Raw genomic sequence first — 14,726 nt, 5'->3', positions numbered from 1 at the left:
GAAGCTCGGGCTATGGCTCTTGCCATGAATAATAATGTCCTCTGACCTGGGATTCTAGTGTCTTCTGCCAGTATCCATTAACCAGTAGCAGGTTAACTTGTTAAATTTTAAGTAGGGTAAAATCTCAGGTCACATAATTCTTGACAGGTGTTTCCAGATATTATCCCTCAATCAGGTATGCTAGTGCAGTGTTTCCCGCTAGGATGATTTTTGCTTTGTCCGTGTACCACCTGTGCTCTGAGTATTGTGTTCTACTTCATGTCTGTCTTCAAACTGACTCGCTGACTTAGTTTGAATACTTTTTTGAAAAGGAAACTTTATACCATGCTACATCTATACCATCATCATTTGCCTGCAACAGAGTATCCATTAATGCACATTCAAATAAACACATGAATATCACAATGTGATATGTTTGGGTGCTATCTAAAATCATCCCCACCCACCACCAGGCCCTCTACTTTAAGCCCAAGCTGATTGCATCCGCAGGGGTCATGGCTGGGACAGACTATCACAACCAGTGTGTTTAGTTAGTCAATTCTGAGGTCTTATCTTCTTCCCTATAAAAAGTTCTCATCAAGCCCCCTCATGAAGGAAGGAAGGGAGAAACTAAGGCTAGTGCTCTGACCTGCTCCAGGGACAGTCGTCATCCTCCAGGTAAGTCTATCCAGGACAGCCTGGCCATCAGCTGAGGAGTCTAGTGCCTACTTCAATCCGAAGCAGAGAAACCACAGTCAGACCTACCCTGGAGAGGAGTGTGGCTTGGATGAGCCCTTCTGTATCCTGCCTGAGTAACACCCCTTGGAGCACCAGGGGATTGGATTCATCCTGTCTTATAAAACTGGCAGTGAGCCCCTGGAAGCTTATCTCACTCCAGTCAGAATCCAGCCCGACCAGCATCCATCAGGTTGTTGCGACCTTGAAGAATAGTCTGGAGTCATGAATTGCCCCAAAAAAGAGTATCACAGAGGAAAAATAAAATAACACACAACTGGAAAAGCGATGAGCCATATATATATATACATACATATATAGTTATATAGATTTGGATGTGGATATACACACACAGTCTTACATAGCATTCTCACATTTCCAGTTAAGGGCGGCAGTATCCCCAAATCTGACTTAACCTCCCTTGAAAATTTACACAGGTCTAGAGGCATCTGTTGAACTGGTGAGGAGGGCCTGCCACCAGTCTTCCGGGAGAGATCACTCACCCTAAGGAAACAGTCAGAAGATAAAACCATAAAGAGAAGCAATTCTGACTAAAGCATAAAGTCTGTTACTCAGACTTGTCTTCTGGTCCAATCCCCAAACTGACTCATTGTTGTCAGAGTCTTATGGGGGAAGTTCGGGCCTGTGGTTAAAATTCCCCAAACTGTCAAGATATCTATAAGATATCATGGCCCAAGTTGCCTTGCATAACTATCTATCTAAACTGAAGAAATGGGCATTCTCCCCACTTCTGTAGGTCAGTCTGAGCATTCAGCCAACTGAGGTACTAAAGAAATATGTTGGGCTTCACTGTTTGAGAATTCCAGAACATCATAAGCAGATAGGTGGGGGCCTGGATGAAGGGGCAGAACTACCCAATACGTATGATAATATCAAGAGGAGAAGAAAGGGAAGTGGGGCAGGCACAGCAGGAAAGGAACATAAAGGGGGCACCCACATAACAGGTGCCTGGATTTATTCTTAAGCACAAGTGAGAACTACTTTCTCCATCGTTCTAAATAGCTGATACAAAGCCCTTGGAAGTTGGGATCCTATATGGACCAGTGGGGAAAAAACCCTGTTAAAATAGAGCTCAAAGTCATTACCTTATTTGGTCCTCACATGATCCCTTAGAGATTATTATCTCTATTTTACGGATGAGAAAACATATAAAATTTATTCTTCTAGCTAAGTGGTCTGGTGGTAACTTGGAATTCACATTTGCTTCTAAAATTCTGTCAACAAAAATTAAATGCCCCCAGTGCCTTTAGAAATAAATTAAGTGCTGTAGATTACTTCTTTTTTGTCATAAAACTTTTATTACTTTAACAATAATGTGTGTACATTCTAGGAATAAGGAAAAATACAAATAAGCAGAATAAAAAAATTACTCATAATCCTACCACTGACTACATTTTGTCTTTCATCCTTCACACATTTTTTTCTGTGTATATATGTAATATACAAATGTATTCTTCCTTTCAAAAATATGATATTCACATATTACTTAGTAACCTTTTTTCATTTTATATCCTGTCAGGAACCTCTTTTTGTACAAATGAGTAAAGCTCTCCTATTAAAAGACAGAGACTTGTATATTGGCTCAAAATATGATAAACAATGAGATGCAGATTAACAAGAGATGCATCTAAAATCACTAATAGCAACAAGTTAAAAGTAGAAAGATGGACAAAGGTATATCAGGAAAATGCAAATCAAAAGAAAGCTATATGACAATGTTAAGATCAGAAAAAATTAAAATCAAGGCAAACTACATTAGATAGGGGTAAGGATGGTTGCGGTTAACCTTCCAACGCATGACTATAAGTTTGTTTCTTACTCTCCTTATCTCATCTATTTCATTCACTTCTCTAAACATATCTTCCTTGCTTAAATGCCTGTTGTGTATATCTTCTTTAAATTCCTGGAGAGACCGAATCAGCCTTTCTCTAAAAGTTCCTTCTGTTTTTTCCTCCTCCTCTGGCTCCTCTTCCTCCTCTTCCTCCTCTGGCTTTTCCTCAGGCTTTGGCTCTTCCTCAAGCTTTGGTTCACTCTCATTTTCTGGTTTTTCTTCAATGTTTTGACAGGGTTTCATCTTGCGAGTCTCTCTTTCTTCCTTCTTTCCTTTTCTCTTCCTTTCTTTTTTCTTGCTTTATTCCTCTTTGAATACAATGACTTCTAGGAAGCAAGGTGACCGTAAGTCAAAGGCTTGGGGAATGGACCAGTGCTCTGGACAGAGGCCTCAGCATTTACTTTCTCTGATTCAGAGCTATCATTAAATTTATCTGCCACTTGGGAGACTTAATCAGCAATCAGGGCTTCCCTGAGCCTGCGGCTCTAACCTCCGTTTTCCACCTCCTTACCTCTCTCTTGTCCCTCCCTCCAGCCTTTTTCAAGGCCCTCCCCAACCATTTCTCCGCACAAGGCAAAACACAAGACCCTCCTAGAACAGAATAGGTCGGGAGAACGCGCGGGGGCGGGGGGAGGAAGAGTGGGGCCCACAACCTCTGTCCCGCCCTCGCCCCCCTCCACCCAGGGGGTCTTTAAAATTTCCCCTCACCTACCTGTACCTATCCGATCCGTTTCTTCCTTCCCTTTTCTAGCCTTGCGTAGCGTTAGGAACGACAGACCTGAAGACCCGCGGACAAACGGGAAACAGGAGGCGAAGAGGGAGGGTTGGAGAAGGGGGGAGGGTTGGAGAAGGGGAGGGTGGGGGAGGGGCGAGCCCTTGGTGGGCCCACCCGCACCATGTACCTTTCTCCTCATTAAGGTATTTGGTTATGAAAACTTTCCCACCTTCTGTCTCTCCCACTCCTCTCCCCCGCCCCACAGTGCAAGCTAGCTCGAATTTCCCATCAGACAGGGAGTAGGAAAAACAGATTATTTCCAAACTACCTTTAAGACTGAAGCGGGGGTTGAGGGGAGGGTAGGTCTTGGGAAAGCGGTCTGAAGTGGCAGAGGATGATTATTTTTAAATTATCGCAGGTCTCTTGCCCTTCTCCCGGGACCCCTAGTCTCTTTCCCAAGGATCATCGTTTCCTGCAGACTTGGAGGAGGGAGGTGGAGGGATGGTTTTGACCAGGGCTCCCTCTCAAGTCTCTGCCCTAGGCCGCTCCCAGCCTGGAAATCCCCAGGCAGCACCTATTTTGACACCAACCTGCAAAATCCGACAAGTTGACTCCTTCTCTTTCCCCCGGCGTCAGGCTCCGCCGTCTGCGCTGCTAAAGGAAACCTGGTACCCAGACGGGAACAAGGACCAGACTAGCAGGACTTCTGCACACGTCGACTCCTGGTCACGTGAGATCTACGTCACCAGTGAGCTCGGGTCCCCAATCTCCACTCCCACCAAAAGCGCGGCAGAAGTGGGCCCGCCTATGCCCCCTCCCCCCGTGTACATCTGGCTTGTCATTCTTTGTTGTTGTTGCCTATCCCAGAGGGCAAAATGTTATTCGCCTTTCTCTGACTTCTAGGGAGGGGCTGCATCTTTTTTCCGGAGCTACTCAACTTTTCTACTTCTCTTAAGAATTGTCAAGTCGGTGCCTTCAGCTCCCAGGATTAAGAACTCCTCCATCCATCGCCCCTCCCCCAGACTCCATTTCATCTGCAGTCTGGTCCCTGGCCCTTGTGAACAGGGTTGGTTTGGCAGCGGGTTGTAAAAAAAAAAAAAAAAATGGAGCCTGGGACAAGAGTGACATTTTTAAATTTTGTTTTCACTTGATTCTTAATATTTGTATATTTTTTAAACAAAAGTAACATTTTTTTAATAGTCGGAAAAGACAAAGACAAAATTAGTTAAGTGACTTAATACACGTAGAGTCCTGAGAATAGTTCCTGGCCTATTGTAAGTGCTCTAAAAATGCAAGCTATTATTATAATTATAGTAGGATTTCATTTGGGGAGAATGATTAAAAACTTAAAAAAAAAAAAAAAAGAAAGTAGTATTTGACTCCTGAGCCCTGACGGTGGTATTTGCCAGGAAGCTGTGCCGCCTGCAGAATCAAGTGTCAGGTACACATTATGATCCCAAGTTTCCTCATCTGAAAGGGAATAATAACGTACACCTCATAGAACTGACTTTTGGGAATTCTAAATGATAACCTGGCTCCAAGCACTTGGCTCATACCATCTTCAACAGATAGTGATTAGCTTTCAGCCTCACTTGAATCTTTAGTATAAGTCACAAATTTGCCAATAAAAATTACATAGCTCTCAGAGGCAACATTTAAAAAATAACAGGCGATGGGGCGCCTGGGTGGCACAGCGGTTAAGCGTCTGCCTTCGGCTCAGGGCGTGATCCCGGCGTTATGGGATCGAGCCCCACATCAGGCTCCTCCGCTATGAGCCTGCTTCTTCCTCTCCCACTCCCCCTGCTTGTGTTCCCTCTCTCACTGGCTGTCTCTATCTCTGTCGAATAAATAAATAAAATCTTTAAAAAAAATAATAGGCAGAGACATACATGTATTTTTGTTTTGCGTAAGTTTGGATGCCCCTTTGTGAAGCAGAATAAAGAGCTCAATAGATTATGTAGAAAGAAAAAAACCCTCACCTCATGTTGTTTTATTTCACTTGCTCTTCTGTCACATTTTTCTATATTCTGGAAAGCATGTGTATTTGAGTACCAGGAAACCCAAGATATAATGGTTTGGGTCTGCCAAACAGAACACTGGTGTGACAGGATATGTTAGTCCCAGTGCCAGACCTAGATTCTGTGACCCTTAGTAAGTTACTCTCCCTGTACTGGCCTTACCTCCAAAACAGGAGAGCACAGGCAAGCTCTCAGAACTTTAGAAAGACGCTTGTGATTAGTAAAACATTTCAATATATTGCCCATAGGAAAACTGAAACATCCTGAATGGCAGCTGCTTTCCTTCTGCTTGTTAAAAATAGTTCCAGAAATCCTTAGAACATCCTGAAAAGGGAAAGATGCTTTACTGCCATCATTTCATTTTATACTCTCAACAACCCAACAGCAAGGAAGATTTTTGCATTTCTATCTTATATAATTCATTTCCATTATATATACATATATATACATTCCCTATGCTAAACAAGGAATTTAAGCAATATGGCCAAAGACATCATCTCCTTACACCTGAGCAGAAAAGGCCTCAGCCCGAGGCCCCACTTTTAGAGGGTCAACAACTGGCCCTTTTCTGGATGCCTTCTTTCCCAGGGAGTGAAGAGTCAGTGGGGCAAGAACATGTGTTTACTTGGAGCCTTCATTTATTTCCTTCTAGACCGCACTCTAGACACCTAAGACCCTAGAATATCCTGCCCGAAAGACCTGGAGCCCAAAATCCAAGACCGGCTTGTGCCTCTTCTCTAAGTGTATCCTGAGAGTGGGGTGCCACATTCCCTATGGGTTCACACTAAAGGTAGAATCGATGAGATAGCTGAAAAGGTAGGATGTCCTTCACATGAGGCTATTTGGAGAAATCTAAAGGAAAGAGTGGATGCCAGGCCAACAGGGACTAAGAGAAGTCAATGACCATTTAGTCCAAAATAGAGAAAGCTTCGAGCAGGGAAAAAACCAAACAAACCTTGACCTGAGCCTCAGAGGGTGGGCAGGATCTAGGTGCAGGTGGGCAGAAAGAAGAGCAGTTAGACTGAACCTAGGCCCTGTGGCCTTACCATCACCCTGGCCTGTGTCATGCTGCCTTGCTGGGTAAAAGTCAACTTGCTCCTCCTTAGGAAGTTTAAGTCTATTGCCGGTGGCTATCTTCTGAAAGCAGGTTCGATGTAAGGACTTTCTGACATGTTCTGCACTTACCCCCAAGGATTTTCTCACTTATTTCCAGATCATGGAAACTGAATTGGTCAACCTTTCTGCAGGACACACTTAAGCAATTGTTCAGTATTTGAAATATGCATTCCCTTGAGCCTGTAAATCCATTCTTAGGTACTCATCCTAGGAAAATATTTCATGGTAGTCACAATGATTTACCACACCAAAGTTCATAGAGCTCTAGGCAATAGCAGATATGCACCCAAGCATGTGTACATGCACATTCACACACGTGTGTGAACATTCTCATGAGCCAAGGATTCTCCCAGATAATTTTGATAGGGGTTAAAGAAGGCTAACTTCACGATTCTGTTAAAACAATTCAAACTACACCAATGGTATGTACCATTTAGAAATGGAAAGTAACCATTACATTATACATACATATAAATTGAAAAAGGCAAATTGAAAGTTAATATATATAGAACGACATTTCTGTCACAAACCACACATATTTATTTTGGGGCATTTAAAATAGGAGCATATAATGAAATTGCACCATAACATACGTAAAGTCCACAAAATTAACTCCTATAAAATTTCAGGTTGTGTTATTGAGAGATGAATGAATGACTGATGTCAGCCTGTTTGGTTAGCTGTGTGCACAACCCAAATCCATCAGGGACTCAGCTGAGTCCCGAGGCCACCTTGTAACAGTTGTTTACTCAGCACTGGTGCTTAAATGTCGCCCTTCCATTTCCTCCTCTCCCCACACCCCATCGCCCACCACATTATATCCAACGCCATGTTATCGTGGGGTCTTACTGTGTTTCTATATCATAGTAGAAATATGAATGAATATATACTGAACTATTCCCATAGGGTATATTTGAGAAGGAGTATTTAGTATAAAGGCAACTTTTACTGTCTCAATGTTACGTTTATATATTTAAATTTTATCTTTAATAGTCATGTATTAATAATATTCAGAAAAATGAGACAAAACCTTTGAAAACATGCAGAAGAAATAAAATCTCTTACAAATATAAGTCAGCCATATGTTTATTGAAATGGAAGTGTTTTATAATATATTGGTATGTGAAAAAGGCAAGTTACAAAATGTAACTTGCAGAGGATCTAATTTTAAAAAGTAATGTGTATGCAGATAATTATATGTATGTGTGCATAGAAAATATTATGGAACAATATACACCAAAATATTAAAAGTGGGTATGATTGGATAGTTAGTGGGCTTATGGGTGACTTGTATTCTCTTTTTGTATACTTCTTTGTAGATTCTTTTACCTTTTCTCAGTGGGGATGTGTAACTTCTATAATAAAGAATAGTCTGCAAACAGTACAATCTAATTTTATAGCATATATTTCACATACGTACTTCCTCTGTAGTGGAGTAGGATCTGATTTAAGAGCTCCACTACCTTTTGAAAGTGTGGGTCCTTGCAATGGCTGAATGCTTCACATTTGGTTCCCTTGCCCTATTTGTGACTAATATGTATTAAAATGAGACTCCTCTTATTGCTCTGACTATGCCTTCTCCAATCTAAGTTTGAGATAGTCAATAAGTAGTATTACTCATACATAGGAAAGGAGGAATCTCTTCCTTAAATTGTATCTGGTGAGAAAACTTTCTTTCTAGGATAATGTTTTGCCAGGAAAAGTAATATTGTTAGCAATAATATAATATTTTAAGCATATTAGAAAATAGTTTTAGTTACCAATTCACCAATTCTTTTCTTTCTTTTTTTTTTTAAGTAGGCTCCACACCCAGTGTGGAGTCCAGCACGGGGCTTGAACTCACAACCCTGACATCAAGACCTGGGCTGAGATCAAGAGTCAGACACTTAACTGATTGAGCCACCCAGGCGCCCCCCAATTCAATTCTTTTAGAAATACACATGAAGAGGAAAAGAAAGGATTGCATTTCTGGCTCTGCTTGACAAACAGCATTTTTCTATAGTTCCTTGACATTTTTTCAGTGAAAATGCTTTACTTTTGCAAATAAACACAATAAATATTATTTAAAAGCAGGTTATAAAACCATGTATATAAAATTATCCTGGTTATATTTAAAAATACATATAGAAGGAAAGAAAACCATCAAGAATCTATACTCAATTTCATTTATCTGATGACTCTCGAACATATATCTTATCCATTTATTCATTCAACGAATATTAATTAGGTGCTTACTAGGTATTGTCAACCCTAATCCATGTCTCTTCCAGACTTTTCTTCTCAATTATCATCCTTGATTGGATGTGTTAGTGCAATGGAGTTGCATCTGGCTGGATTCCGAAGTCCGCATATCAAGTGAAATCCCACTGGTCAAATTTACGTTTGAAATATTTAGATCCCTACTTCATAGCATATTAACATAAGCTGCAATGTTAGTGGGGGGCAAATCATAGCAAAGTACTTAAACTTACCAGTATGTGAGTTTTATAGGAATATGGATTTTTAAAATTTTATGTCTATAATTCTTATATACTTTCCAAATTCTTTGCAGTTTATCTGAATTACACACACAAAGCAATGAAATACATATTTTTAAGATAACTCAAACTTATTACTATTGTACTTAATCATGTCAAAATTAAAAGTAATTTAGTCAGTTCCCTGTTGCTTAATATTTAGGTTTCTTCCATGCTTTTTTTTTCCTATCATAAGCCAAGCCATCACTGAAATCTTCGCACAAAATCATAATTATTCCCTAAGGAAAAATTTCAAAAATTAAAATTGCTAGGTCTAAAAGTTTGAAAAATCTTATGAATTTTAAACGTATATTGCCAAAGGGTCTGCAAGATAATTTAACCAATTTACAAGTGTACTGACAGTCCATGTGAATAACCTCACATAAAACGGATAGTATGGTTTTTAAAAAAAATATTCCTCAGTTTGACAGGTGAATAAGAGTACCCTGAAGTTTTCATTTGTATATTTTGACCACTAGTGACTCTGAATAACTTATACTTGTTCTCCGCATAGATGTCTTCTTTGGTCAGTATCTTTTTGATGTCTTTCCACCAGCTTTCAGGTAGTGATAACTACTGTTATTTTGTTGATTTTTAAGAACATTTTATTACAGATAGCTATTGTTTCAGTTAGTCTCATTGCTTGTAAGGAATAGATACTTAGGTTAGCTCAGCTGAAGCAGGATCCATCCTGAGCATTTATGGGGCAGTAAAGAGCATTATGATGTTAAGGAAATCTGAACCAACAGCCAGTTTCTTTTTTTTTAAGTATTTTGTGTTGTATTTTTTTAAAAGATTTTACTTACTTATTTGAGAGAGAGAGAAAGTGAGAGAGAGAGAGAGAGAGAGCATAAGCGGGAGGAGCTGCAGGCAGAGGGAGAGGGAGAAGCAGGCTCCCAGAGGAGTGGGGAGCCTGACATGGACTTGATCCCAGGACCCTGGGATCATGACCCAAGCCACAGGCAAACGCTTCACCGACTGAGCCACCTAGGCGCCCCACCAACAGCCGGTTTCTAATGGACCTCAGGCAGCCGGGACCGGCATACTGGAGTGCTCTGCCATTAACCTGGCTCAGCTGCTTTCTCATTCTCCCTTCCTCTCACAACCCCTTCTCCTCCTATATCTTGGCTCTACCTCATAGTTTCAGCTTCCTCATCATGTCACCCTGCTCGTGTATTAGGCTTTCTCAGGCTCCTCAGGTACAACCCTTCCCCCACAAAATTTCATGTACCTCACGAGCCCCAAACATGCAAAAACTTGCTTAGAATTTCAGGTGGTCCCTAGACTTCCTGGGTTGAGAACACTTGGTCTAGGTTAATTGATACAGTCAGTGAGGGGGCAGGGAGGCTTCTGGGTGGCTCAGCTGGTTAAGCCTCTGACTCTTGATGACTCTTGATTTTGGCTCAGGTCGTGATCTCAGGGTTGTGAGATCAAGTCCTCCATCAGGCTCTGTGCTGGGTGTGGAGCCTGCTTAAAGATTCTCTTTCTCCCTCTCCCTCTGCGTGCCATCCCCCCCAAAGAAAAGAATTTGATATGGTCAGTGGGTGAGAGTTGCTTAACCACTGGCCTAAGCCTGGTTGAGGGGCCACCATGGTGGGGATGGAATGGCAGGCAGCAACCCTCCAGCAAGGCTAGGCTAGAGTTCCCTGCAGGTAAGGAGGCCAGAGGTGAGAGGCCTAGCAGGCTTCATCCTTCTAACAGAACATAACTGAAACAATTATTTATGAATATTGAAAACTCTTGGAAGTGGAGGGGCGCCTGGGTGGCTCAGTCGGTTAAGCATCTGCCTTCAGCTCAGGTCATGATGCCAGGGTCCTGGGATCGAGCCCCGCATTGGGGAGCCTGCTTCTCCCTCTCCCCTTGCTGCTCCCCCTGCTTGTGCTCTCGCTCACTCACTCTGTCTCTCTCAAATAAATAAATAAAATCTTTAAAAAGAAAAAAAAACCTCTCAGAAGTGGAAACAATTGATCATTTCTCTAAAACAGGACAGAAATAAGACACTTAGGCTCTATAGGGATTAATTTACTGAAAAAGTACAGTGTTGATTTGTTTTTGAAAAATTTAGGCTTAAAATTGCCAAACTAATTAGCCTGTATTTTCAAAAAATATTTAGGAAGCATTATTAGAACATTTTCTAATTGACAAATACAAACATGAACAAGTTATGAAGGATTTCCTATTTAACAGAAAATTTTATTTTTATTATAAATTACTTTTCTCCCCAAAGAGTATGTCTAAAACACTGTGAACAATTAGCTCTTAAAAATTTGCTCTTTCATTTGTAGCTGATGCAAAATATTTTCTATTGGTTATAAGTTAATTTAGTCAAATAACAAGGCACTCCTGCGAAAAGAGAAATCTTGGGATACTCATTCTCTTCCTCACCCGAAATGTAAGTATTGTATTTCTGTAATGTAAAAACAAAGCATTTTAAATTTAAAAAAATGGAACAGGAAAGTACACAGAAGAAAGTTAATGTTCTACTTTCCACTCCCAGCCTCCTTTCCTGATACCTAACTTTATGGCCATTTAGGTGCAAGGAAGGGCCTCAGGAGAAAATAATGACAAGGGTGAGAGGAGACCAGGAGAAGGAACAGGTTAAAGGGCAGGGGAAACAGGAGAAAAGCTAATTCCCCGAGAGAATTGCAAATGGACAGTAACTCCAAGAGAAAATGCTGCCTCTCGCTGATGATTAGAGAAAGCCAAAGACTATATCTGGCCTCCTGAGATGCCACGGTGGAAAAAGAGACATTCCAGATCCAGCGTGATAGGAGGAGGAAGGGATGAAGGGTTCCCGCTGCCCTGCCTGAGGCGGGCGCGGGTGGGGGGAGGTGTCATTGGAAGCCTATACCCCACTGTGAGGTGGCTGTCACATGACGGGAGTCTATCTGGGCCCAGGTCCCTTTCTTGCTTTGTATCCTAATGATTCCTGTTGCAGAGGAGGAAAAACTTAAAGTCAAGGAATGAGGGCAGGACAATTGCCCAGGAACGCCCTGGGATTGTGTTCCGACTTGAGGGGGCTCGGCTAACTCTGGCACCAGGACGGCTGGCAGCTGAAGAAAGAACTACCAAGTGGGTCAGTCTTCGTTCTTGACGCCCCCTCCTTACCCAAAGTCCATTGTGGGTGGTCCTGGGGGCAAGCAGTATAGGAACATGGATATACGGGTATACTCTGGAAAACTTTCAACTTACACAAGCCCCATTCCCTGTGTCCCATGCCCGTTTGTTGCCAAACATTTAGGTAATAGGGGTGTGGAAACGAATCACAGGAGAAGGCAATAGTGAGACACAGAATGTAAAAGTTCTATTTTAAGTAGTATCCCCTCTTCAACCATTGTGGGTATTTAAAAAACCAGGAGTAGTGGAGGCAGAAGATGGCTTTGGAGAAAGAGGGAATATAAGGAATGACAAAGTTGGAACACAAGGGGCTGCGAGGTGAGGGGCGAGTGGCGGGTCTGCAGCGAGCTCGTGGCTGCAGCTGCCAGGGATCCTTCCACTCCGTCCGTTTGCAGGTCTGAGGGTCAGCGGGTCAGGGCTGCACACCTACCAGCGAGAATGCATACGTGAAGGGGGAGGAGACTACAAGCATAGGGTCAGGTCGGTGCGAGGAACAGTGGTGGAGATGGGAACAGACCCTTTCTGGGGCTCCCCTCCGCGTCTTCCCTTTTGGCCCCTGCAGTAGTCCCGGGGAAGGATCTACAGGAAAGATGGTGAGCTTCGAACGAAGGAGGAAAGAGGAGCGAGCGGGGGCGGGCGGTGAGGAGATGTGACTAGGTGGCCACTAGAGGGCGCAAGAGTCCTCTTGGGTGCGGCAAATAGAATTTTAAAAAACCTCCTGATATCAGAACCTTGAAAGGCACATAGTAGGGCCTCTGTCCTGGGTGCTAATCTTTCCACCAAGCATTCAGTCCTTTCTTTTGACTTTTGTCTCCTAGGAGAAATGGAGCCGAAAAAAAAAATAAGCGGGCGGGTAGGGGGAGGGACTTCAATATGGAAAATGTCCCCCAGGAAAAAAAGGAAAAGGGAAAAAGGAGGAGAAACAGGTCCCTCCGCAGAATGCAGAGGGCTGCCCTTATGGGAGGGAATGAAGGTCAAGAGCCTGAAGACAGTAATTGAGTTGGGCTCCACTTTCCCTAGACTTTAGAAGACGGGTGCCCAATAGTCTTGTCAATAACGTTAACATGGTAGATGTAGATGTAAATGATATGGGAATGGTTCACGGAAGGGATGAGAGAGTTAAACTCAGGTAAACGAAGTTAAGGTATAGTCCACATGGCCCTAATAGGCCATCATCACCACCATGATGAGTTTTTCGTTATGCCTTAAAAACTGAGGTTTTCTCTGGAGTTAATACTTTTCAAGCTTGGTTTTTTTTGTTGTTGTTTCTTTGCCTTTTCTTGATGTAATTTTTGCTGATTCAATTGCTTCAAAGCTTTTAGTATTGCCAGCTTTTATTTGAATATTGCATTCTGAGTAAATCGAGTCTTTGTCAGCAGAGGTGTTTCACACAATTGAATAGAAAGATGATCGATATTTATTTATTTGAGTGTAGGTGACACACAATGTTACATTAGTTTCAGGTGTACAGTTCATTATGTATTTTAAAGTGAAAAAGTTACAAAACAATGTGTGAATTTATTGTTGCTTATTTTTAGATTATGTATTATATATGAACAGAGTCTTAAATATATATAATAAACTGGGGCTGTTTATATGTCATACTTATAGATGATTTAAAATTTCTTCTCTTTGATAACTGTACTTTCGCAGAATTTGTACGTATTGTTTGTATCCCTAAATACAATAAAAATAGTTAATGTGTCAATCAGCTTTTTTAAAGTGCCGTTTAATAAAAACTTGTCGAAAGAATAAAAAAGTGCATTTCAAGTTATTTTTTTAGAATTTCTTATTTAGCACTATAGCTCTAGTATTTATTACCATGACATTACCTTAAAGGGTCACCCTTGTCACCTGTGAAAAGGGAATACTATTTGCCTCCCAGAGCTGCTGAGTAAATCAGATGAGGTACTGAATGTGTGAACTGTGTTGGCATGGACCCTAGGCCACTCCACTGCCTTTTCAGAACTCCAAAACCCAGAGATACTCAGGGAGGGCTGAGAGATATCTAACCTGTGCCCAGGAACAAGTTCAGGCAGCTGAAAAGTGGGTGCCATGCTTCCTTGGATTCTGCCATGTCTTCTAGACTCTACTGTCACCTCTCCTTCATCTTTTTCTTTCTGCTGACAGTGGTTGATGTGTTGGAGTCTTCAAAGTGACAAAACCTCACTGATTTCTATGAAATCACTGTCGCACTTATGAAGGTGGGTACCGCACAAATGTGCCTCAGTAATTAATATCTTAGTCAAGGTCTTAGTAAAAATAGACCTTTTCTGTTTTACTTATAAGTCCTCTGCTCTCCAGAGACTCAGACATTATTCCATTTGGATAGAGAGTGCTGTCAACACATGAATATGAGACTTCATTAATAAAGTGAATGATGAATAAAATAAGATGATAGCTTAACAGTTGGATCCAGTCATTTATTATCTTAATTATAATAAAGACTATGTTGGTTTTCTTTATATTTTAGTAGTGGAAATTTCAAGAATAACCTTCAGATGGTGACATCATTGGCTTTTTATGCCTCTCATGTTCTTGCCAGAGATGACTTCTGAGCAGATCCACCCACTAGGGCAACAGGCATACATGAAGTAAATAAATTACAGAGATTTTCATCTTCTCAGATCAAAACAGAGTAACACCCCCAAAACCTGATCTTGTCCCTACATGAAGGA

General features: G+C 41.6%; 1 protein-coding gene across 2 annotated transcripts; it reads right to left on the bottom strand.

The window, feature by feature from the left end:
- Positions 1 to 2,018: 2,018 nt before the first annotated feature.
- Positions 2,019 to 4,027, bottom strand: TCEAL9 (transcription elongation factor A like 9). Of its 2 annotated transcripts, XM_019806621.2 has the most exons (3): positions 3,872 to 4,025; positions 3,279 to 3,344; positions 2,019 to 2,892 (listed from the first exon to the last, which is right to left on the bottom strand). In XM_019806621.2, exon 3 carries the CDS (start codon positions 2,807 to 2,809, stop codon positions 2,486 to 2,488), a length of 324 nt encoding a protein of 107 aa, XP_019662180.1. In that variant the 5' UTR covers positions 2,810 to 2,892; positions 3,279 to 3,344; positions 3,872 to 4,025; the 3' UTR covers positions 2,019 to 2,485. The 2 variants fall into 2 exon arrangements, with proteins under 2 accessions (XP_019662180.1, XP_019662181.1); XM_019806622.2 differs by lacking the exon at positions 3,279 to 3,344 and having other exon boundaries at positions 3,872 to 4,027.
- Positions 4,028 to 14,726: the final 10,699 nt, after the last annotated feature.

This window comes from Ailuropoda melanoleuca, chromosome X, assembly GCF_002007445.2.
Source record: "Ailuropoda melanoleuca isolate Jingjing chromosome X, ASM200744v2, whole genome shotgun sequence".
NCBI classification, from domain to species: Eukaryota; Metazoa; Chordata; class Mammalia; order Carnivora; family Ursidae; genus Ailuropoda; species Ailuropoda melanoleuca.
This window is presented reverse-complemented; position numbering and strand designations above follow the sequence as displayed.

What these genes read in the sequence shown, in the direction of transcription:
- TCEAL9 (XM_019806622.2), bottom strand. Translation starts at nt 2,809, where the DNA reads ATGAAACCCTGTCAAAACATTGAAGAAAAACCAGAAAATGAGAGTGAA.